We start from the raw sequence: 25,813 nt of genomic DNA, 5'->3' as shown, positions 1-25,813 counted from the left end.
CTCCTCCGGACTGGCTCCACCAGGTCCATGTCTGTCTGCTGCTGAGGACTCCAGCACTGCAGGTGGGGCCTCACCTGAGGGGAGCAGAGGGGCAGAATCCCGTCCCTTGACCTGCTGCTCACTCTTCTTTTGATGCAGCCCAAGACATGGTTGGTTTCTGGGTGCCAGCACACACAGCTAGGTGTGTGCAGCCTCTCATCCCCCAGCACCCCTAAATCCTTCTCATCAGGGCTACTTTCAATCTGTTCCTGTCCCAGTCTGGATTGATACAGGGATTGATACCCAATCCATACTTCCTTAAAGATCTGCCAGCCCTGTTCCATTCCCTTGTCCCAGAGGGCAGTGTCTCAGGGAATCCTACCGACTATCTTCCTGAAGAGCTGGAATTCTGTCTCCCAAACACTCAGTGTCAGCACCTTGGCCTGGGATCCCTGTGGGCATCAGATGTCACAGCCTGCTGTGTCCCAGGAGCAGTGCTGGTCCCAGTCAGCAGTGACTGCCTCCATCTGCAGCAACCAGAAACCTCTGGTGCAGGCCCTGCCACGAACGGGCCATCAAACACCAGCCCAGGTGCACGGCCAGGGCCGGCACAGGCAGCACATGCACCGAGAGGAGGGAGACCAGGCTGCTTCCCACCAAGTGCTGCCAGCCCAATAACCATACTCCCAGAACTGCTTGGTCTATCTTGAGGGGAAAATTCTTCATGTTATGCTCCTGAAGCCCACAGCAAGCTCTGGCTATGCATGTGGACTGTGCTGCCAAGTGCAGTCGGTAGTGAGAGCCTGGCGCACCGCCACGAGCCAGGGGATGGGATTTTTCTACTACCCCTTGATGAGGTTCAGTTTATCCTGGCTTCTCGTCAACAGGAAAAGCCTAAGAAAGCAGTGCCAGCTTGTGCTCCTGCATGGCTCCAAAGCTCCTGCTCTGCCTGTGACAGCTCTGCTGGTTCCCCATGGCAGGCAGGAGTGCACTGTGCCTGTGCAGCTGCTGCCAGGACACTGGCGGCTGCCCCTGTGCCACAAGAGAAATCACCTCTGCTTCCAAAGGGCGAGGGCCTGAAGGGCCGGTGTCACACTGATGGGGACAGAGCACCCACTGCAGAGAACTCTGCTGCAGCAGCAACCTCGGCCTGAGATACAGGAATCCATGAGCCAACAGGCTGCCCACTGCTGTGACTGGGCTACTGGCCACTGAGTCTGCAGCCATGGGTAGCACTGACATACCAGCACACTCAGACCCCCTTCACAGGGCAGGAACACATGTAGCTGCAGAAGCCTAAACCCGGCAAATCACAGCCCTGAGACATGCTGCAGCAGGGCACAGCAGGCTGCTCTGCGCTGCTCTGGACCAGACAAGATGTGCTCTAGGCAACGCTAACCCTGAGGGGGCAAGAGTGGGGCAGGGCAGACAGCATCTCTGTATCTGTCTGTCCAGTGACAGGCTGCACCCACACCACCATGAACCCACCTGTAACCCTGGGTGCCAGAGCACCTGGGGGCATTCAGTACTACAAACTCATAAGGTATCAGGGAAAACCACTGATTTTGGTTAAATCCTGCTGCCCTTCTAAGTGGCTTCAACTTCTCAAGGTGTGAGGGGGTCTCAGTGTCACACACTCTGTACAATTCAAATTCTGTACACTTTGCCATCCTCCCCCTGCAGAGCTCTCTTGGCCCTAAAGCATAGGTGACAAGTCACCCTGTTCTCAGAGGTGGGCTGTGCCAGCTCTCAGGCCACCTGCCTTATCTTGCTCAGCACTTCTTCCAACCCCACTGGCTATAGGGGGCAGTAGGAAGCATGTAGCATCAGAGGTACCACAGAGCAGTAGGAGGGTTTCTGCTCTGTTCCTTTTCCCTTTACAAACTATGGAATGCACCCTAACACAATCTGTAGGCAGATGCCAAACTCTGCCAGTGCTTTACGTCTCCTCCAGGAGCAGAGGCAGCCCCCAGTGATGACACATGCATGGCTGGTTCTCCCATACTTTACCGGGTGCATCTTGAGACTTTCCTCAACTTTTCAGACTCCATCCCCATTTCAGCATCCCAGATAACTGCAGGAATCAGCCAGCACCTTTCTTTCCTGATTTGTGCTGTGAAAGCAGAAACATCTTCCCTGTATTTGGCTTCTTTGCTCTTTAACCAGTCACTAATTTACAGAAAGACCTTTCATCAGGACAATGCTTCACGTGTTCATGAGCATTTGGTGAGAAGCTTCTGCAGCTGCTGTTTGGGAGCCTCTGAGCCTTGCACCAGCCAGTCCAACTTCAGCCCTGTGACCCAGTTATCTTTAAAATCCCCAAGAGACTGCAAAGACTAACTCTGCTTTGCAAAAGTCATGTTGACTGTTCACCAGTGTAGTATTTTCAGAAACAAAGTGTTTACTATAGTCCCTTTAGTATTTACTCAATACCTAAGTGAACTTATTGACCTTTTAGTTTCACATCTATTCTCCTCTCCCCTTCCATGGCCCTAATGGGTGACGTCCCCAACACTATTTATTAGCAATTCCCAAATCTCACAGTGTTCCTTTACAATCCCAGAGCAAAGATCCTCAAAACAGGTGGCTTACATTACTTTGGTCAAAAATGACTTTGCCATACTCTTCAAGGGCAACCTTCTGATGTCTCTGGCATCAGAGATGGCTCTGGGTAGAGAGCCTATTTGACTGAGCTGTCCTGCCAACACTTAGTTTTCATGAGCCCTCACTTGACCTCACCATATTTACTCTGTGACTCCTCTTAAAGGTTTTTTAAATCCTGAGAGTTAGAAAAAGATTTGTTATTAGACTCCCTGTCTTTAGTGGCTCCTAATGTGATGCCCAGCTTTGTTACAGGGTCACTTTTAAATTCAGAGTATGTGTCCTTTTTCTTACTATCACTTTTTAAAACTAAATAGAAACATAATTTTCCATTCAACTGCCCATTCTACATATCATTTTACATATCCACCTAACCAAGCCGCTTTGTTGCTGCTGGATATTTTGGAGTGGGGAAGAAGTCAAAATGATGACTTCCAGATTTTGGTAGATGATTCCCATCTCTGAACCTCTGGTAACACAATCCAAGCAGCCTCTGCTTCCCCAGAACACTTTTTATCCCTAGAACTATGCCTTTGCACTTCTCTGAACTGGTTTTTTTTTTGGTGATGATTGTAATGATTTCACATTTCCAGACTACACTTTTATGTAATTTTTTTTTATTCACAGAGAAATCCTCTATAAATTACATTTCATACAGTCCTTCAGCATCAGCTGGAGCATGAAGTCTTGTTCCATGTGTCTAACTACTGTCAAATAGAAGGTCAGGAGAAAAAAATGTTTAAAACCTCCCCAGAGAGCTGTAGAGGCTAACAGAGGGCACTTATAATTGCACGGCCCCATTCTAGGGCAAAGCCAAGGTCAGGGTGGGCCTTAATGGTGTGGTGTGTTTCTTTAACTTAAAATTGTTTTGTTTCATTTATATTCTCAATCTGAATGCCAAGTTTTTATTCAGGATTTGGGGGAAAACACCACCTGGAGCTGGGAGGCAAAGCAGCTCCTGCCCCTGTTACTCGAAGGGCTCCCTCCCCTCTCCCGAACCGCTGAGCCTGTGGGATGCACTGGCTGCTCCAGCCACAGGCTCACACAAGCACCCCCGAGCCTCTGCAAGACCTCCAGCAAACCTGGGTTCACAGGGATGTGAAGGGACAGTTTACAAACTCCCCTTGGCACATGCACGGGAGCTGAGGAGCAGTGAAATTCAGCAGTGTTCCCCCCACACTTGCTCAGGGCAAGGCCAGTGGGACTGCCCATGGTGAGCCAGGGACAAAGCCACAGCCTCATCTGCTTGTGCCAGGCACCTGCAAAGGGAACAACAGCAGAGAAGAGGAAACTGCAGAGAAGATGGGGAGGGGAAGAAGCAACATCTGCTGCCCCATGAAGATAGCACTGATTTACACAACTTATGCACTTGCAGCAGCAGCAGCACTAACAAGAACAAGAACAACAACAATAATAATAATAATAATAATAATAATAATAATAATAATAATAATAGTAATAATAATATCTGTGAGAGGCAGGGGCAGAGAAGCTTCTCTGGACCCACATGGTAGAAGTCACATGCCAGCACTTCCAGGAGATGTGGTGGGGATGAAGGAGACGTTGCATCCGCACTGCTGGGTGTTGAAGCCTGATCCATGTCCAAACCCTGCACTATCCCATGAGTTTGGGTGTGGGAAGGAGAAAAGATCAAAAGCTTCATGCCCACTCCGTAATCCATCCTGCAGGCTTTCCTCTGCAAGAGCAGTGTTCCCAGCAGGGGAAAGCTCTGCCACAGCCTCAAGATCTGAATGGCAGCTCTGTCCAGTAAGGAGGCCACCAATGAGCCCTTCCAGTGGTCACAACACCAAGAGCAGATCCACCTCCCCTGGCAACCAGGCTCAGACAACATCCACACAACACAGCCTCGCCAGGCAGTGTGACTTGCAGCCAGCAGCAGTGGCCATGCCACATGCCACCTTGCACCCAAGTGCAAGGACCATTCAAGCCCAGCTTGCTGCAGGCTTGGCCAAGCTTTCCTGCAGCATGCCAGGAGAGCTCTGCAAAAGCCTTCATTTGGGTCTAGGGCTTGCAATCAAACCCCACAGAGATCTGGTCTGTATGTGGACTGTCCACAGGGACCTGCAGGGCTCATCAAAGGTTTCCATGCTCTTTAGGCAGAGACTGATGCCTGGGGGCTGCCTATCACCCCTAGTGCCCATTTCCCCTCTCAGCACTAACTGAAGCCACCAGCCAGCCTGCCACTCCAACAGCAGCCCATGATGGACACCACAACACAGTTCTGCCTCCCTGAGACGGTCAGGCTGACTGTCACCAGCCCAGTCTGTCCACATAGCTGGCTGCAGAGCCCAACAGAAGCAGAACAGGCAGCTTCTTTGACACAAGGGGGTTTTGGCAGGCTGCTGAGCCAAACACTCCAGCAAGCCCCATCCCCACCAGTGGTGTGCACAGCATGGACTGTTGTACTCTGGTTGCCCAGTACCTACACCCCTTGTTTCCAGTTCTTAATGCAATGCAGCAAGAAGCTAAAAATATACAAGTGCCACCTTCCATCATGTCTCCGAGCAGGCTCTGCAGTCACCATGGGATGTGCGTGATGGAGGTGGGGCCTGGCTCTGTTCCCAAGATGCTCCACCACAATGCAGCTCTCAACAACTACAGCTAGGAAGCTCCATCCGGTGACTGTGCCAGCCCTGACAGCAGGCACGCGTGTTCCCACCACCCTACCAGAGGGAATGGGTGGAGCAAAGGGCAATGCTGCTGCCCTGGGCTGTCCAGGCTGTCCTCCCCACTCAGCTCTCTCTAGCAGGGAAGAAAACCTGTGCAACCCTTGGAGCTTGGCGGAGACCCAGCACTTGTGGCTGTGCGTGAAGGAGAAGGGCACCCTGGCAGCTCACTGCCCACCCTGCCCTTCACCCTTACAGAGCAAGTGCTCAAAACTCCTCCACACACCCAGCACCGGGGGTCATCAGACCTGACACCCTCACTATGACAAAAAAAAGCCCATAGAACAGCCTGGGATAGAGCTACAAGTGCCCTGGGGCTTGGACAGCCCTGTCTCCTGTGCTGGCTCCCCAGTCTTGGGGAACTCTGGTAAAAACCCCCAACTGTATTTGCAGTACGTGAGATAGCAAAGCTCACTTTCACATAAACAGACACATAAATTCAGGTTCATTTTATGCAGTGAGTGCTTGAAGCAAAGGCAAGCAGAGCTCCCCTAGATGCTCCCAGAGGCCCTCCTCTTGCAAGGGCTGCCCAGCAGCCACATGGTGCCTGCAGCCCTGGGCTGTTCCCCACTGCCTCCCACTGCTGCTCGCACACTGCAGGGGATCCAATCATTCCTGCCACTTCCAAGCCCAGGCTGGAAAGTCAGAAGATCCCTCCAGGAGAAGGTTAAGGGGTCACAGGGCTTTCCATCTGTCTCCAATGCAATTCTGCTCTGCTCTCACAGTCCATGCAAGATGGGAGCATTTCCATGACTGTAGAATAAGGAGATTTACAGGCACTGTGGGATAACTGCATTTATTTTAGTTAATTATTTCTCTGGTTATTAAAGAAGTCAGAGTTTGGCAGAAACAAGGAGTAGAAGACCCTTCAGTGCCCAGGGACAAGCAGAACACAGACAGGAGAGGCAGCCCAGGGAATGATGGTGCTGGGCCCTCAAAGGAAATCCATCACTTGTCATTGCTCTCAGGGATAACCAGGCACTCCTGTCCCACCTCCACCAGCAGACAAGGCACCCTGACATGAAAATTTGTAAGTCATGAGACAAGTGACAGGTTTCACGAGTTAGTCACAGCTTGGTGACAAATGTACCAGATTTTTGTGCATTACTAAGGAAAAAGAGTTGTGGAAACACAGCCCTTTCCTTTGCTAACAACAGCCCCTCAGATGAGTGAACCAGTTTGCAGTGCCCTGTACCCCAACCCATCATAATTTGCACAGGAAGAGAGGCACTGCTGCAGAGGGTACCAAGGGAGCACAGAGAGGAGCTCCTCCCCAGACAGCCCACTTTGAGACCCCATCCACTGGCAGTGGACGTAAGCAGGACAAAGCACTGGCCTAGGACAGCCAAGGGCTAGGGAGAGACCACATCCAATACATTTTCCAAAAGGCAGATGACAGCTCCCCTGCCATCCCTGACCAATATGAAGGATACCAGCATTTTGCCAACCTTGTCATCCTTGGGCCTGATCCTACATCCACACGATGACCAACTGGAGGTGAGAAGCTGGCAGGGAAACACATGACTTTTGAGAGCCTTGGAACCACATAAGCATCTCATCTTCTCCAGAGAGACTGTTCAGTGGAAGGCAACACCCCCCTTGGTGCCATGAGAAGTCTGTTTACAAGGTGTGGGCACTCCTGACTTCAGGTGTCCAAACTGATGTGGAATGCCACCCCTTGCTAGTTTTGCCCCCAGTCTGCTCATCTTAGCATTACAGGGAGCCACCCACCCCTTCACCACCTCAACCAGGTACCCAGAATGTCCACAAGAGCCCTGTTCAGCGAGGCTTTCTTCCAAACACTGAATTTGGGAATGCTGCACCCCACCCCATGCTGCAAGGCTTGTCCTACACTGCTGCTGGCTTAGAGAGCTCAGGAGATGAGCAGCTGGAACTCTACCCCTCCTTGCTCACATCATATGCCTTTATCTCCCTCCAGATTTTATCTGCAGCAACAGCTACAGAAAACAATTTGTCAGCTGAGCCCTCTAAAAATTTCAAATGGTGGGGAAGGATAGTTTTGCTGGGCTTAAACCCCATGTCATTTCAGTAATCCCATTTCCAGAGCACCCAAACGTGCTGTATTAGCCCAATGAGTGGCATGAATTTCTTATCTGGGCTTTGCTATCAGAGGAGGGAGATCACAGACCCACACTGCAAAGCACCCTGCTCTCCCTCTAGGCCTTTGCCCTGCCCTATCAGGAGCAACCCAGCAATGCTGGTACACAAGACCTTCCATGATCCCTTCCTCCTTACCTTGAGGCTGGCTCTGCTTCTTCACAGCATCTTTAGGACACACTGCTAAACTCATTACTTCCTACAGTACTTGTGCTCTGAACACACACCTTCCAATATGCGCAGCATTTGCCTTGCTGCAAGCCCAGAACAGTACACTGACCTCTTCAAAACACTTCTCTCCCTTCCTCCTCCCATCAACCTGGCATGGCAGTGTGATCTGGGGTGCCCTGAGCAGCATGTGCTGCTTCAGAGCCAGTTAGAAATTGCACAGGCCTGAGCTCTCAAACAGATTTATCCCTTAGCTCAGTTCTCACTTTAATGGTTTCCCATTAAAAGCAGCACGGACACAAATTAGCTCCAGGCAGACCAGTTTGTTTTATACCTCCAGCCATATTTCAGCCCCGCAGGCAGAGCGACACTCCGTGCCTGCAACTGGTCCTTTCCCATCAGCAGAGTGCCCATGGTCACCTCTTCCCCTGCACACGGTTAATACAGAGACCACTGGCTCATAAATTTCCTCTGGGAGCAGCAGGTTGTTATGATCCAATGCAGTAATTCAGGAATGACAGCTTTGTGAGGTGGGATTTTTTCTGAGTAAGGGGAAGAAAATTCCCCCCTGTCCAAGCTCCCACAGCTCCCACAGACATGATCTTCTTGAACCTCCCAGCTGGTATTAGTCCTGGTGTACCATGTTAGTAACAGCAATGACAGCAAACATGTGGTTTTGTAACGAGATTAGAGCAAGAACCAATACGATGGACTTTGAGACAAAAAGGGCAGCACCAAGTCAAGAGCATTTCCACTACTGAAGATAGATTCCCACCTTGTTCAATGGCCCCATCAGGCTCACCCAGTCTGGGGTGCAGCTCAGGTCAAATTTCAAGGAGCAGAGCTGCACCCCTTTCTGGAAATTCAAGACAACACTCCAACAGCTTCCTTCCCACCACACAACAGTTGCAACAATTTCCACATGGGACATGGTCCTCAGGCCTTGACAGCTGAACTGGGAGAAGGAGAGAGGGTCACAAACCTGCTTTTCTTTTTTCTGTATTCTCATTATCATCAAATCTGGGATGAATGTAATTTCTGCAAGACACAATACAAAAAAAATTCACAATAACGAGACTGCTGAATCTGAGGCACTCCATCCTTCCATTCACACCTCCAGGAGGCTGAGCCAACCCCGGGGGCTGCTCAGAGCAACAAAGCTGCCAGAATGAAACTCTCAGGGACAAGCTTGGGGACATCTGCTCTGCTGAGCCATGGCAAGAGCCCAACCACAGATATCACCACCGCCTGAAACCCACTGGCCAAGAACAACATAGCAGCGACAGTCTCTGCAAGAAGCGGCATGTCTGGGGCTTGCAAAGAACACACTCCAACTCCTCAGAGCCCCAGGTATAGCCCAGGGCCCGCAGAGAGACTTGCTGGACGCTGACAGACCTGCAGCAGCAGAGGGAAGTAAACAAACCAGCCTCTGCCAAGCAGCAATGACAGCAGACATAAACTGGAGAGGATGCAGGAACTTGACATGGGCTGCAAGCCCCATGACCATGACCACGGAAGAGCTGCTATGGGGCAAGCAAGGAGGAGAAGAGCATGTCTCCCCACAAGGACCCCCAGGCACAGTGCTCGGGCCAAGCTGGTTGTGTTTCCAGGCCTGTGCCCCTGCAGCAGGGAGGACCCTGCATGAGTGGCACCCACCTTGTAGCCAGTGGAGAGGATAGGCTAAGGGAGGGGTCATTTCCAAGCATCTCCCCCACACCAGGCCTGATGAGAGGGGCTGTAGTTCCAAGTCCAGCTCTTGGCAGCACATTAGTGCCAGGGGTGACCAGGTCCCCCATGCTGTCCCCCTCCAGTGGACCAATGCAGCACCATGACAGCTCTCTGGGGCAGAGTGTTCCCGCAGGCTCCCTGCAACAGTGGCTATAGTCCAGCTCAGCCAGCAGAACTTTGTAGCTGGTGTCTGCAATGGCCACACCTCCCAGGCACTGCCAGAGCAGCTAAACCCAAACACAGACGAACAGCACCCAGCTCCTCCTCTCGGGCTTCATGCACTCTTAGGACCAGGCCAGATGGCGAGCTGACATGCACCTGCCCAGGTTTTATTTCTCTGGGGACTGGGCATAGGTTGAACACCGCCAGATGCAGGAGAAAGCTGGCCTCACTGCCTCCCTCCCACCAGTGCTGTGGTGGCAGGAAGGCCAGGAGCAGCCCTGCCGCATGCAGGGTCAACATCAGAAACTGCGCCGATCCTGGGTGGATGGGGCATTGCTGCAGCCCCCCAGGATAAACGTACTGTGACAGTCAAGGGGACAGGGTGAGGTCACAGTCTGTGCCATCCCCTCTGCAGCTCCAGCCACAGCACACTCAACAGAGCTGTCAGCAGTAGATGCTTTTTGGGCAGCCAACCCTCAATAGTTGTCTGCTCCACAGTACCAGCAAGAGGTACCAAAGAGCTCAAAAGTACTTAAGTGTTTTAAGACAGAAATCCCACAAACACCTACCTCTCCTTCCCCTCCGGTACCACGCAAACCCCACTCCATGAAGCATGAGCTGTCAGACCTTGCACTGCTGCCAGCCCACAGGCCAGCCCCAGCGACCTCCTCGTGCCCCCACTGTCTCTCCCTCCCCGGCAGGAACACCAAAACCCAACAGCTCCTACAAGGGGGCAGCGCTCATGCATGAGGTGACCAATTCTGCATGTTGATGCTGGTCCATGGTTCATGCCACCATATTGAAAAGAAGAGGCAAAGGCTACTAACTCTAATCCTGGCTACATGTCACAGGCCAGGCCATCCTGGCCCACATCTAAGTCAAGCTAGGTGGGAGTAAGGAAAGGCACCCAGTGTCATGACATGAGCAGGGAGGAGTTTCATGCCTTCTGGGAATAGGATGACACAGGACTTCTTCTAATGACTAAGTGTCTTGGGGATGGTTTATTATCCTATATAATTTTGGGTGGTTTTGATCTGTTTCATTTTGTTTTGTTTTGTGCCCAGGGGTGGCTGCTGTCCTTGTCCCTCCCCCACCTTCCTGGCTCTGGGACTATCACCCTGAATGGAAGCCAGGCCGGGGTTTCCAGAGGGAGCAGGAGGCGAGGCGAGGGGCAGTTCTTCCCTTTTTGGCATAGGCTGTTGGACTGACCACGCAGCTCGTGTCTCTGACCAAAAATCCTACTGTTCCTTTTGGGTTTGTTTTTTCTTTTTGCTTCAGCACTGTGACTGGACTTGCCAGCTTGCTTTTTCTGCTGCTCTGCTGTGGGAAGCCTGGAGCCAACACATGTGGCACCAAGACACGGAAACACCCTTGTTTTCCTCCTGAGGGGTGCCCGCTGTATAGTCCAGACCTAGGGACTAGCCAGCGCCAGCGAGAAATCCCACTGAGCCTCTCCCTTGCCCTGCTAAGGAGCTGGGCTGCTGCTACCCAGCGCCCCCCTCCGTGCCCCTGCTACTGCTCTGGGCTTTTTTGCTACACTTTCTACCCCCAGCCTGCCGGGAGGTCCCGCAGTCCACCTACAGCTGCAGAGCTTCTGCTACCTGTTGCTTGCTACCTCTGGGTGAGCCCACTCTGCCGTTCCAGCTGCTGCTCCAAGGTTTCCTGCTGCAGCCCATTTCACCATTTGGAGGGGCACCAGCACCGGGACCGGCTGCTTGCCCTGAGCTCCCACAGCAGCCCCTTCTCCATCCCTCCCGCCGGCCCGCCCGCCATTCCCGTGTGGAGAGAGGCGGCCGAGCTCGCGCCACAGCGCCCCCTGCAGGCGCGGGGAATCATGGCAGCCGCCCTGCCCGGCCGGGAGCCAGCAGCGCCCCTGCCGGCTGTGCCCGGAACTGCACCGCAGGGGAAGGTGCCCACGGCCGGGACAAGGCTGGGACTGGGGTTTGAGGGGGAGGGTGTTCTACAGTTTGGGGTAGGGTTCCACAATTTCAATATCTAGTGTTTATTCAACTTTTTTTTTTCCTTTCTTTTTCTATGCTTTGCAGGCACCCTTAATTTTCTTTTCTTAATGAACAGGTTTTTTTCAGTTTTACCTCCTGGTATCCATTTCTCTCACTGGCAGAAGAAAAGGGAGTTACTGAAGCCCTTTCTCTTCAGAAGAAATGCGCATTCCAGGGCATTTTCTCCTGAAATTTGTCCCAAAGCCAAGACACTAAGCCTGTCCTGTACAGTCCCTCCTGTACAACTGCAAATGTGTCCCAGGACAGCCCAAAAAATGCAGGGCTAAGTCAACCTAGAAGACATGTGCAGCTGCAGTAGAGGTGCTCTCCAGGAAGGACCATGCAAAGATTTCAGATCAAGTGGGTGCAGCAGCTCAGAATAGTCCTGCTGGGCTCCCACAGGGAGCAGTCCCATCCCAAGGGTGTGCCTGGAGCCAGATGTGTAGGACACCTGGGGTTGGTTCATTTTTCACAGTGGTCTCTGTGCTGCAGGAGGCTCCAAGGTGCTCAGCTTACCCCTCCTTGCCAGCAGCACATGAGCGCACGGGTCTTCCCCCACCTGCCTCAGCTTGGCCCCCAGCAGGGCCTGCCAGCACCCACTCAGCTGAGCTGCTCCCACCCCAGCTTTACTTCCCAGTCCTGCCCTCACAGTGTTAGAAACACCAAATCAAAAAATTGGGTCAGACCCATCAGGATCATCAAGTCCAACTCCTGCACGTCTAGAATCCTGTCTGTGTGCCTGAAAGCATTGTTCAAATACTTATTGAAATCAGACAGGCTTGGTGCTGTGACCACTTCCCTGGGAAGCCTGTTCCAGTGCTCAATCAATTTTCTGCTGGAGTAACTCAGAAGATGGATCTGAGGCCTCCAGCTCTTGTGGGAACTAGTACTCTCTTGTCTCTTCCTGCTCTCTGTTTTCTTTCCACTATCAAAAGGCTGTGAGGTCCCTCAGAACACGGGCAAGGCAAGGGATGCCTTCTGTGCTCAAGGAGGTCTCCCCACTACTGCCTTGCCCCAAATAATCACTCTGTGACACTTTAAGTACCTGTCACACTCCAAGGGTTTTTGCAGGCCAACCTGCTGCTGCCAGAGCCAGAGAAGGACTTATACCACCCAAACAACTTCCAGGCTATAGGCTGAGCCCTGGCACCTAGCATTACAACTCTAAGGCGCCTTTGCATGTCTCCAGCTGATATAGCTGTGGGGACAGCACCAGGACAGAATCCAGCAGCACAGGATTCTCCCACAGCAGAAAAGCAGGACATCAATCTACACCCCTCTGGCAACCACTGCATCTCATCAGTGCAGCTCAGCCCACCTCCACAGCCTGGCACAGAAGGGCCACTGCCAGCCCAGGAAGACTGAGGGGCATCTGTAGCCCTCTGCTCCTATCCAGCAGAGCCAAGGTCCCACATGGAACACACAGGAGGTTTCACTGAGACCCAAGAGATGCCGGGGAAGAAGAAAGGCTCAGACACTGTCTGTACAGCAGCAAAACTTCTGGCAAGCTAAGGTCAAGATAAATACCTTGCTACAAGCTCCTCGTCATGGGGCTAGCCCAGGCTGGAAGTTTCTCGTTGCGTGGCTCACAAGCTCAGCTCTAGGCTTTCAGGGTGCTATTTTTTTTTAAATAAAGAATCAAACAAAGAAACATATATTGTGCATCACATGCATCAAGTGGCCTAGGCCCCAGCATGCTCATTGCCTTTTGTACAGTGTTAGCTCAGGCAGCTGCAGCAGCTGGAAGATGCCCAGACATTTGGTGCTGCTGTGAGCAGCTCAACTCCGCTGCCTCCAGAGCCCAGCAAAAGGTTGCAGGGCCCTGCTGCCACCTGCCCTGGGGCTGTCACACAGCCCTGGCCCCTGCTCCCAGGGGCTGCTGTTCCAGCACCACCCCACCTGTGCCTTCCCAGGCACCTGGCACTCAGGGAGGACAGGATCCCAAGGAGGCAGCACTAGGCTGGCAGGACAAAGGCTGCAGGCAGGGAAGGGCAGCCAGTGCCAGGAGCCAGCTGCCCAGAGGAATAAGCTTTAGCCTTGCTTCATGAGCCTCGGTGGCAGAAGACCAAGTACAGCTTCTTGACCAGAATAGGGAGCAGGCAGCTGGGCTCTGCCACACATCTTGGATTGGACTCAAAGGTTCCTTCCAACTCAAAATATTCTGTGATTCTGTGATAATCCTGTGGAGCAAGCATCTCTTCCCATCATCTCCTAGGGAACAAGCTGGACAGGAGGAAAGGAACACAATCATGTCTGCCTGGTGCTGTGGTCTGCTTTCACCTGCTGCTTCCAGTGCTCCCAAGAGTGGCTCTGAGAGATAGGGATGTTCCTGGGCTCTCCAGCAGAAAGGAGAGCCAGGCCCCTGCTGCCAAAGCAGCCCTCTGCCTGTAGCCTGACATTCTTCTCCCTAGGTGTATTGGTTTTACACAGCCTGGTTTTCGGTAGCGGGGGGCCACAGGAGCTGCTGGAAGCTTCCACCATGTCTGTCAGAGTCAATGCCTGATGGCTCTGAGGATGGACATTTGGCTGCTGGCCAAAGCTGGGCCAATGAGAGAGGTTGGTAACACCTCTGTGATAACAGATTTAAAAAGAAAGTCAAAGCAAAGGCACACAGTTTTCTCTTCTAGTCCGAGAAGAGGAGGAGGTGAGATGGAGACACCAGGGTCAGTGGAGAAGGAGGGGGAGGAGGTGCTCCAGGTGCCAGAGCTGAGATTCCTCTGCAGGCCATGGTGAGGACCATGGTGAAAGAGCTGTGCCCCTGCAGCCCCTGGGGATCCACAGGGGATGCAGAGATCCCCCCCACAGCCCATGGGGATCCACAGGGGATGCAGAGATCCACTCACAACCCATGGGGATCCACAGGGGATGCAAAGATCCACAGGGGATGCACAGATCCCCCCACAGCCCATGGGATCCACAGGGATGCAGAGATCCACTCACAGTCCCTGGGGATCCACAGGGGATGCAGAGATCCACCCACAGCCCGTGGGGGAGGTGCCCATGCCGGAGTGGGTGGATACCTGGACGAGGCTGTGACCCAGTGGGAGACCCGGTGAAGAGAGAAGGTCCCTGGTTTCAGGCTGGAGCAGCCTGTCCTTTGAGGACTGCACCCCGTGGATGAGTGACCCACGCTGCAGCAGTTTTGGGAGGACTGTGTGCCCGTGGGAGGGACTCACATTGCAGCAGTTTTGGGCAGACTGCTGCTCATGAGAGTGGACCCACATTGGAGAAGTTCACAGAGAACTGTCTCTCCCATGGGAGGGACCCCACAGTCTCACAGGGCAAGGACTCATCTCCCTGAGCAGTGGAAGAAAATTTCCCTCGAGTGATGAACTGACCAAACAACCCTGTGCTGTCAGTGGGAAGGAGGGAGGGGGTTGAGGGAAGAAAAGGTGTTTTAAAGGCTTATTTTATTTCTCATTATCCTCCTCTGAATCTGTTAGTAATAAGTTCACTTTGCAACTTTAAGTTGCCCTGTTTTGCCCTTGAAGTATTTCTCTCGGTCCTTATCTCAACTCATGAGCCCTTTGTTAAAGTTTTCCCTCTTCTGCCCAGCTGTGGCAGGAGACAGTGAGCGAGTGTTGTGGGTGCCTGGCACTGGGCCAGTGTCAAACCACAACACCAGGGCACCTTTGGACCAGGTTGTGGGGCATTCCTAATATCTGTTTTCTCCAGGGTGCACAACAGGACTCACGAATAACTTTCCCCAGGCTGAAGTCAGTATCAAGGAACGTCTTTTGAAGATCCCTGAGTGTGGCAGGCTGCAGACCAACCCCGGCTTTGGGGACTACAAGAGACAGCACAGAAGCCCAGCGACCGTGCGAGCAAAGCAAGGCTGGCAGCACTGGCACCCAGCAATGCAAGTGGAGCTCTTGCCCAGCCCACTGGCATGCCCTGAATGAGCATCCAGACCAGACGAGACAAGGGCACGGGTTAAAGTCAGCATGTGAGAGAGCAGAGCACAGGAGGGGGTTTCTCCCTGACCAATGCAGAGCAGTCAGTTCTTGGCACAGACCTTTGTTTCTACTCAGACTCACATCCATGGATAGCTGTGAGGGACACAGCCAAACTCGGAGGGACCTCCTGCACAGCATCCACTCTGATACCAGGCCAGGTGCTTCCTCCTCTCAGAAACAAGCACCACCCAGAGCCACAAACACAACCACCTGCCCTTGGAAGGGAAGTGCCAAGGAGTCCTCACCACTGGCCACAGCCCAGGATAGACTGTGCCCTGAAAATACTCGGCTCAGGCCACAGCTAGCATTGGACAGTCAGGAACAGAATGGGCAGACACTCCTCTCTCTCAAAGAGCCAAGAGGAAACATCTATAGGTCCTCTTCTGTCTGTACCCAGCATGAGCATACCAAGCTCTATACAGACTTTACAGGCATTCATATCCCATCGCAGTCAGAGCCCAGCTGCTTGGCACAGCAAGCAGAGCAAGGGCCAGACTAGCTCCCCAACAGGGTAGCCTCATATTCAGCAGTGGTCCCAAACCAGCAGACAGGTCTTCTGTATGCTCTGTCCTCTCATTCCAGCTAGTGACAGGCACAGAACAGTATCATACACCCATGTATTTCCACTGAATTGGAGCCATCTGTCTAGATAAAATAAGGCTGGGATATCAGTTAGATCCTGAGGAGACATTTTCACCTCAAGATCCGCTTAATCTGCTCAAGAGTAGGAAGGCTCTGCAGAGACACTTGGACAGATTCAATCAATGGGCTGAAGACAACTACTGAGGTTCAGTAGGTGAAGTGTCAGGTCCTACACTTGGGTCACAGCAACCCCCTGCAGCTCCAGGCTGGGGGAGGAGTGGCTTGAGAACCATTTGGCAGAAAGGGACTTCGGGTGCCAGCAGTGTACCCAGGTAGCCAATAAGGCCACAGGATTAGGGAAGTGACCAATGCCCTGTGCAATGACCAGTGCCCAATGCACTGGTGAGGCACCTCGAGTTCTATGTTCAGTTTTGGGCCCCTCACTTCAAAAGGGGACAACAGGATATTTTGGTCCTAGAGCATTTCCAGCAAAGGGCAACATGACTTGTGAAGGGTCTATAAAAAATGTTTTATCAGGAACGGCTGAGGGAGCTGGGTTTGTTCAGTCTTGAGAAAAGAAGGCTCATAGGGGGAACTCATCGTTCCCTCAACTCCCTGACAGGAGGCTGTAGTGAGGTGGGGGCTGGTCTCTTTTGCTGTGTCTGCAGTGAGAGAACAAGAGTAAATGGCCTTAAGCTGAGAAACGGGAGATTCAGATTAGATATAAGAAGAAAATTTTTCAATTTTAGGGTGATCAGGAACCAGAATAAGTTGCCAGGGAGGTGGAGTTGCCATCTCCAGAACTATTTAAGAAAGGGCTGGATTGGGCACAGAGTGACATCGTTTAGGGGTTACAGTGGTAGTGCTGGGTGGGCCATTGGACTTGACGATCTTAAATTTCTCTTACAACTTTGATGATTCAATGATTCTAACCAAGACACCCACTCCAACCATGTGCAAAGTCTTACAAATGCAAGAAGAGGCCCTTCAAAGCCCCTACAGGTGTTAGGAGAGAGCCCTTGGTCTCCTGTCTGCACATAGAGCTGGCCACAGAGAGGACACCGTGAGAGGATGGGAGCAGCCCAGGTCCTCACAGGGCCCTGCTCCAGCTCCCAGGATGACATGCCATTCCAGTGTGTGGAAGGCTCCTTTAAACTGTGTTGGCTGTGGCCAGCTGTGACCCCAGACACCAAGGAACCTGCAGCATTTAACACACTGTTCTATTCATAATGCCCAGCCGGTTGAAGCATGGTGTTAGCAATGCCAATATTGTGGGACCAACTCCCATACAGGCCATTCATTTAAGGACTGGACTCAAGGATCCTTGCGGGTTCCTTCCAACTCAGAATATTCTGTGATTCTGTGATAATCCTGTGGAGCAAGCATCTCTTCCCATCGTCTCCTAGGGAACAAGCTGGACAGGAGGAAAGGGACACAATCATGTCTGCCTGGCGCTGTGGTCTGCTTTCACCTGCTGCATCCAGAGCATCCTGCCTGGCCTCAGAGCCAGGAACTTGTCTACCACCCTAAAGGGAAGCACATCACCTGCTAAGGAGCACCACCACACTGGTATGTGGATATATGTGCGCAGAGAACCCCACTTAACAAGCTATTTCCATACTAATTAAGAATTTGCAGATTAAAGAGAAACTCTAATCTCAAATGAGACAGCCCAATTTTCTAAATAAGCTTATAGTTTTCATACGAAGATCAGCTAGCACATGCAAGTTCTGCAGGTTTATCGCCACGGTCACAAGTGGGGAGTTTTCATTCTCCATGCTCAAGTTTTTATGCCATTTTACATCTTTTAACTGATGCATTCCCCACTCTATGCTGCCAGCCTGCAACACCCCTGCACCACGCAGGCATCAAGCACTTTCGGCAGCCTCCGTGAAGTCATGGCACAACCTCGTCAGCAAGCCCCTCCTGTCAGGCACTATGCACATGTGCTGAGCACACCAACGTGGCACACACACTGGCAGGTTGATCACACACTAGGAACTGTCTTGTTGCATTTCAAGAGACGAGCAGAGCAGTGCTGAAAGCAATGCTTTGTCCCTCTCCATGAGCAGCCCAAGTTGCTGTGGCACAGCCTCTACACAGCATCTGCTGCTAGCAATGACATTTTCAGTTACATAATTTGAGGCACATCAGGTTACTATCCTCCTCCCTTGCATTTATTTTTATTGTTCTGAAAGCACAAGCCATCCCTACACCAGACTGAGTCCACATCATGCCATTATTTCCTTTTGCTCTTGTCTGGACTCCTCCAGGAGGTTGCAGAATCTCTGCAGAAGCCAAGAACATTATCAGAAATTCCACAACTGAGCTAACACCAATCCAAGACTAAGCACTGACCATGTATTCTCCCTCTTCTACTAGCCTTCCCACATGAGTGGCCAAAGTCTCCTCTGCAGCTGGAGGACTGATTTTCCCAGTTCAAAGGCTGAGGCTCACTAACATGTGCTCCCAGTATCCTGTGGACATACCCAGTACTCCAGCCATGCAGCCCTAACACCAGTAACACGAGCACGAGCACTCTGTAAAAGCTTCTGATTCATTTGTACACACAATGTCCGTCCTGCAGGGTGGTTCACCTCTGTTTTCCCTTAGAAATGGGAGAAGATCTTCTCAATATGATCTTCAGAGAAAAAGGGCACTGAAAATGAGCTAAGAGAAAAGGCACAGAGAAGCCACAGTGCCTCTGACTAGTCAGCCTGTAAAGGAGCAAGATCTCCAGAGCTTGAGAAGAACTTTTAACAGGCGTTGCAGAAACATGCTTGCCAAGTCTGGGAAAGGAGGTCAACATATGAAGAAAAAGGAAAAAAGCTCTAGAGTGGTAACAGGGATAACAGGGTAACAGGGATATATACCCAAAGGCACATGTGAACTACTCCTCTCAGCCTGGCTTAGCCACAGGGCTTGCAGGGCATCCAAGCTGGAGCCTTGGCAGTGCAGAGCATTGGCCAGGGTGTGCTGCCCAGCACCCCCACACGACATTAACTCATGCACATAAGCAGAGATGAAGGAACACAACATTTGGAAGCCACAGTGCTCAGGAGGTAGCACTGCCTTTTGGAACCGTCACAGACAGCTGTGAGCAGCCCAACGACTGTTCAGGACAAAGCCATCACAGATGGGCCACTGCTGAGGATGCTTTTCAAGATCATACCCGATGGAAAGACAGACTGCCATTGCCTACATCCTGTTGCATTCCAGAAGGAGAGGTGGATGCTGGCATGAAAGCCAAAGTGCCTTACCAGACTTTCCACCATACAATATGTCTCTACACCAAAGTATGCAATTTCCTCCTTGCTCAACACCACCTGCTGAAAATTTAGCTCTGAGCAAACAAAATGCACACTTGTGCACACTTACCCTCAGGTACAACCCGACTGATCCATGTGCTGGGCAATATAAGCACAGCACCAAGGACTCCATTTGTACGAGCAGCTGCTACATCACTGTTAGACCAGGAAACTTGTGCTCCAACAACCATTCAGCAGAATGAGAGCATTCAGATGAAGCCAAGCCAGGAGATGTTCTGAGCACTCTTCTGCACATGGTGGGAGCAAGTATCAAGTCTATGGCACCCAAGGAGTATGCAGATTCAGTTCGGAGCACAATGAACAGGTACTAATGCACACCCCAAATGCAGGATCCTGGCAAGCAGCACTCATGGCTGGCAGGACTCGCTCCTACAGGGTCCTGCTCTGCCCTGATACCTGCAGCACCTTGCTATCACTGGGTGTTCCACAGGTTCCTTCAGCAACCCACGGCAGTGTACACTTCTGCAAACACAGCCTCACACATGCCAGGCAAGGATTTTACAGATACACAGGCAACACATCCTTCCTGGCTCCTAAAAAGCTCTGAAGCGTGAAGCAAGAAGTGCTCAGACAATACCTCGACAGCATCAAACCTCCTCAAAGAGGCCAGCTCACATTGGCTGCAGTTCTCCTTGCACCTTCCTCTATTGTTCTAAACCACTATGTTCTCTTGAAATTCACTACAGGTGACACCTCAGCCTCAGTTCATGATTCTTCTACTCAGACATCTTCCAACAGCCAAGCTATGGCACCATTCAACAGCAAAGCTCCTACTGGGGCTGTCCATATGTCACACAGCATGGCCCTGCTCCTCTGTGCTTCAGAGAGCCTCCTCTCCCAGCTCTGTCCTGAGCTCCCGTGAGGGACAGTGCTGGAAGAGGAAGCCCGGCTTTCTGAACCTACCTTGCTTCTGTCTTTATACTATCTTATTTAGTATTTTTATTTCTATCCTATACAGGGGGCTAAAAAGAGCAGACAGGCAGCCCCACGGTGCAAAAGCAGGAGGAATGCTGGATGGACCCCAGCTCTCCTGCTGCTCTGCATATCAGGAGCTGTGCTTTCAGGAAGGCCAGCCAGAGGTCAGAGGGCTGAAGGTGGAAAAAACACAGCACTCGCCCTTTCTGCATTCAGTCCTCAGAAAAATCCAAAACAAAACTCTGCTTGGAGTGATCAGCAACTCCACGGCACATCCAGGGCTTGCTAGGGCTGGCATGACTGAGCAAATAGGGCACATTCAGGAGGAAGGGGAAGGCTCAGAGTAATTGGTACCCTAAGGAAGAGCTCCTCACCAGAGCAGTTTCTCCAGCATGAGGGATGCTGGGTCCCACTGTACCTCACTTCAGAGCACATTGCTGAGAGGAGGCACCCAGCCCTACCAAGAGCAGCTTCCAGCCTTTTTTCTCCAACTGTGCTAGGCTCCAACTGTGGTCTCCCAATGAGGAAGTATCCCTGGCTTTTTAACAAGCCTCTGGAAGCACATCCCTGGCCACACTGCCTGCCCAGAGCAAGGATCAGCCCAGGAGAACATTTCAAAGCCCCTCTGTGAGTCTGACTACCCAGCAGAGTTACCACAGTGTAAGGCTGACCCAGTACACTTCGCTCTCAGGCCCACATTCGCCTCAAGAGCTGAACATGTCCAAAATACCACTGCTACCATCTGATCTGAGAAGTCCTTGGGCCACAGCAGGCTGGGTGAGAGGGCTCTGTGGCAGCACCCTCCAAGCAGGTCCCAGTGTCCCCATGTGCACCCACTCCAGCGTGTCCCACATAGTCACTGCCGTGGCATGTGAGGTCCACAGAGAAACCCCCAATGCTGCTGTGACCATGAGCCTGTAAGAAGCATTGTAAAGTCATAGTGCTGGAAGCAGGAAATCTAAGACAAACTGCTACAGGACACCAAGGAATTCCTAGTATGTGGTTTGCAAAAATAGTTACAATGCTAGCATGCCTGCAACTTGTCACAGCATGGAAACAACAGTTCTTCAGGGTCCCCCTTGGCCCACAGACACATCTCACAGCACTCTCAAATCCACAAGTCAAAGAAATCCCCTGATTTAATGTGATACGCATATTCTTGGCCAGGTTTTGAAACTTTAAAGACAACAGAGTCTCAAACAATACTCTCTAATATTAATTAAATTTACATACAGCATAGCTAGCAGTCTGTAACCACAGAAAGTAGCATTCGTTGTTTTGCTACTTCAGTCTGGCTGGGAAGCTGCTGCAACACGCACCTCCTCGCTTGCAGGCTGAAAGCAATCAGAAGAAAATCCTGATGGATCAGCTCCAGCTGCACAAAGCTCCCAGACAAATGCTAAAGTGTCAGCCCAACAATCCTGCATCCAAACCCAAAGTGTTTAAATTATCGCAGAAGAATAAATAAATTCTAATATTTATCGCCTTGTGTGACAGTGACAGTGAGCTCTGTGAGAAGGTTGCCGAGATCCAGATCATTTTGGGAATGGCACCACAAGCGAGTCTGCACAGGTGGGGATGTGGACTGCAGGGGAGGACCCAGCACAGCCAGCCCTGCACTGAGGGGCTGCTAATGGACCTCCTTCCAGAACCCAGCCAGGGTCAGCCACACTGGCTCCCCCAACCCAGGACCCTGCCCAGGCCAGCTGTTAGCTCTGAGAATAGCTCAGATCAGCTGCAGAGGATCAAATAATTGCCCTGGGGATAGGAAATACCAACTATTTTCAGTTTTCTGGGAGTGCGGTTGGGCCAGGGGCAGCAGGGTGCTGGCCACCCAGCCTGGGGGGAGGACGGCCTCACAGCTTGTTATATGCTTTCATTGTTGCTTATCCCAAGGAAAGGAAAAGGTTTCCAAGAGGGTTTAAACCTCAGACTTGCTTTGTTGAAACCATTTTCCAGACTGCAGTTTTTATAGGAAAATATAAAATGTGCAAATTTTCCACCTGAGGCTCAATCCTGACATGTCCACCCCTCCTTGCAGATGCAGCCCTGGTGCGAGGGACACACAGCACCAAAGCTGGAGGGGCAGCCTGGATCTGAGCTCATACTCTTCATCACAGGCACTCAGCAATGTGTTCTTGGCTCCTTTTCCATCAAGTCTTTGCAGGGTACCTTTAAAAGCCACATTAGATCCCTAAAACTGTTTTACAGGCTGAAAACTATTTGTGTCCATAAAGAAACTCCTTATGGCAGCATGAGATGTCAGCTCCAGACACTACTGCCTCCACGCCAGGGCAGCAGCAGAAGCATCTGCTGCCCACCTCTCAAAGCAGTACCTCTTCCTCTTTCCAGAAGCCTGATTTGCTGTGTTTCGGCCACACCATCTCACATCTCAGGAGGATATTTAAAGGACACTTAGAAATACTCAAAATGAAAATACCCCAGTGAAGGTCTAATGAGCACTATTAACTGAACTTCTGTATGCAGCTGTTCGACAGGAAAAATCCTGCCCACTAAAGCTGCATGCTAGTAGCAATGTCAGAATCCAAATCTGAAGCTTGGATGCAAAACTGGGAAGGAGCAGCCAGTCTGTGCCAGCATCCTTCAACAGCCCTGCTGACAAAAGGTATGGGTGCCTGGCATCCCTGTGGAGCAAACAAGAAAGGGGAAAAGTGAGTTAATGTTGCCCAATGTCTGTCTGACTGACTTTGAAACAGCAGTTTCCTGACTTAAAAAAAAAATAAATCCAGAAATATGCATATAAAATTTTAAGGAACCCCAGCTCATCCCTATTCTGCATCACTGGCAAGCCTGGGGAACAGGTCCTCCATGTGCACAGGACAGCTGTGGGAGTGGGACTGTACAGCACTACCAGGGCACAGAACACCTGGCCTGGGAGAAGCCTCCCCTGGGAGCCCTTGGCTGGGCTTCAGATGTGAAATTAAGATTAGGGCTGAAGGAAAGCCAAAATTCATAGCTTGAGAGGGGCCAGAAAGGGCCCACTAGAAGAAAGTAGGGGCTGCTAAAGACCTGAATTTGCAGACATCTTCCTGCCTTCCTGAAGAATGACCTTGGCAATAAGATTAGGATTAGGATAATGCTGAGACAAACAAAGTCCAGAGCTGGAGCTGGAGCTGGGCTGCAAAAGTACACAGCAGCTTCCAAGAATGCTGGGCTGGGAGAAAACACTGGTCTAGGGAGTTGGTAGAAAACTTCTCTACAGCTTCTCAAGAAAATCAGGGCTATAGCTAAGAAAATCCAGAGGTGTAGAAGTGGCAGAGCTCACCTGAGCAAAGAAGGAACTGCATGAGGCCTCACCTGGGAAAAAGCCTTCATTAGGAAAAAGGCTGGGGAGCTTAGCAAAGGCTCTGCTGGAAAACCAGCATCAGGGCCCAGAGTCCAGCACTCACATGGGGCTGGAAAGGGATGGCAAAAGGTAGAGGCTGGCCTGGGAAATGGTTTAGAAGGTTCCCTACAGTTCAGCTGGAAAACAGCTCAGGTCAGGGTCTGGACTGAAAGGAAAGGTTACATTGCACCTGGGGAGAGGGGCTGCCAAGAGACCCATGTGGGACACCTTCAGCCAGGAAATGGCTACGGGCCCTTCCTTATACCCCTTCCTCACAGACCACAGGCACACAGGGGGCCAGGCACAGAACCAAAATGCCTGGTGTTACTGCTGGAGCAAAGCTGGAAAGGGGCTGCCAAAGACAAGTGGGAGCAGCCCAGAGTGAAAGCTTTGGTGTGAGCCATGGGTTAGGGGTCTTCCCTGCAGTTCTTCACAAAAAAATAAGAGGCTTGAGTGAAAGCCAGAGCTTACAGCTGAGCCGGGGCTTCAAAAGCCAAGCAGGAGCTGGCAGGACAGCTGGGCTGGGTCAGTTTTCATCCAGGCAATGGTTGTGGGGCCTTTCCAATTGCTCTGTGGAAATATGAGAGCCAGTGCCAGGATTAGGGTCAGGGCTGTGAGAGGGACAAAGCCTAAAGCTGCACTTGGACTATGGCAGGAAAAAGGCTGCCAAAACCAAGTGGGGGCTGCCAAGATACATGGGCTGGAAGAACTCTATCTGGATTTGCAGCTCCAAGGTTCAGATGGAAAGCAAGAACTACAGGTAAGGCTGAGAGAAAGTGAAAGCTTAGGGTTGCATTTGGAGTATGATTAGAAATGGTATGCCAAAGATTATTTTCATTTGTTAGAAGCCATTGTCTGGGAATCATCTTTTGTACAGCAGTTCTTGTCAAAAAGTTCAGCTAAAAATGAGGTTCAGAGCAACACTGATGGACAGAAGAAGCCTTGACATACAACAGAAACAGGAAGGACAATGGGCTACCAAAGCAAAGTGGGGGCCTGCAAAGAGACTGAGGCTTAGAGAAGCCTTGGGTCTGGAAAATGGCTCAATAGCCTTCTCTAGAGCTTCCCCAGAAAGGAAGAGCTAGGGTGAGAGAAAGCCTGGGGCTGCAGGCAGAGCCAGGAAGGGACTACCAGAAGGAAATGGCCGGAGAACCACTCTAGAAAAAGTCTCAGGTCTGCATACATGGCTTCAAGGCCACGTCCACCCATTCCCAAGAAAGGGAAGGCTAGAGACAGGACTGAAGGATGAGAGATGCCATTGGAGTAGGGCTGGAACGTGGCTGCCAAACACTTAGGATGGGAGAAAATTTTACCCGTGCAATGTTTGTGCAATGCCTGGGGGTCCCTCTCTCAGGCTCAGGAGAAGAATGATGACAAGGTTTCAGAGAAAGGTATTTCTCCATTTAAGGCAACATAAAGCCTGTGTGTCTTGGTGCAAAAGACAGGTGTCTGCCAAAGAAGGTGGGAACCTCCCTTGGAATGGAGAACATGACCCCCTTCCCTCCGATTATTCTAACTTTGAAGTGCTGGGGCTGTCAGGCAGAGCTATGGGAGAAGGAGCAGCAGTTGGTTGCCAGTGTGTGTGTGTATAACAAGGCAAACAAACAGCAGCCCCGGCACAGCCCCGAGCAGAGGCAGAGCCCCAGTCCCAGCCTTGTCCAGGCCGCGGACACCTTCCCCTGCGGTGCAGTTCCGGGCACAGCCGGCAGGGGCGCTGCTGGCTCCCGGCCGGGCAGGGCGGCTGCCATGATTCCCCGCGCCTGCAGGGGGCGCTGTGGCGCGAGCTCGGCCGCCTCTCTCCACACGGGAATGGCGGGCGGGCCGGCGGGAGGGATGGAGAAGGGGCTGCTGTGGGAGCTCAGGGCAAGCAGCCGGTCCCGGTGCTGGTGCCCCTCCAAATGGTGAAATGGGCTGCAGCAGGAAACCTTGGAGCAGCAGCTGGAACGGCAGAGTGGGCACACCCGCGGTGGCAAACAAAGTGTAGCAAAGACTCCGGAGCAGTGCCAAGAGCCGCGGGGTGTCCTGGCAGGCCAGGTGTCGGAGTAAAGTGCAGCGAAAAAGGCCGGAGCAGCCGCAGGAAGCAGCAGAAGAAAGCAGCGGGGCTGGGCAGAGGCAGGTGGGCTCCCACAGCAGCTGCCAATGGAGACGCTCCCTGCGGGAAGGGGCAGGGGCCGGGTCCCTCCTCTGGCGAGCAGAAGCTCACCCAAGGTGAGGACAGAACTCCTCGGTGGCAGCAAATTCT

The 25,813-nt window shown here is 51.9% G+C and overlaps 1 protein-coding gene across 11 annotated transcripts in view; it reads right to left on the bottom strand.

The window, feature by feature from the left end:
• CHD6 (chromodomain helicase DNA binding protein 6) overlaps positions 1-25,813 on the bottom strand; it is a 93,597-nt gene that overhangs the window by 48,656 nt on the left and 19,128 nt on the right. For 9 of the 11 annotated variants that reach the window (XM_014886242.2, XM_014886249.2, XM_014886250.2 and 6 more), the window contains exon 1: positions 8,536-8,591. The exons of the other annotated variants lie outside the window; for them this stretch is intronic. In XM_014886242.2, coding sequence (XP_014741728.2) covers positions 8,536-8,568 — 33 coding nt within the window. In that variant the 5' untranslated portion in view covers positions 8,569-8,591. Of the gene's footprint in view, positions 1-8,535; positions 8,592-25,813 lie in introns of those variants that run through there. 11 annotated transcript variants of the gene reach the window in all.

This window comes from Sturnus vulgaris, chromosome 17 (genome assembly GCF_052056855.1).
Source record: "Sturnus vulgaris isolate bStuVul1 chromosome 17, bStuVul1.hap1, whole genome shotgun sequence".
In the NCBI taxonomy this organism is placed as follows: Eukaryota; Metazoa; Chordata; class Aves; order Passeriformes; family Sturnidae; genus Sturnus; species Sturnus vulgaris.
Note: the sequence above shows the minus strand (reverse complement) of the source record. Positions and strands in the feature narration are given on the sequence as shown.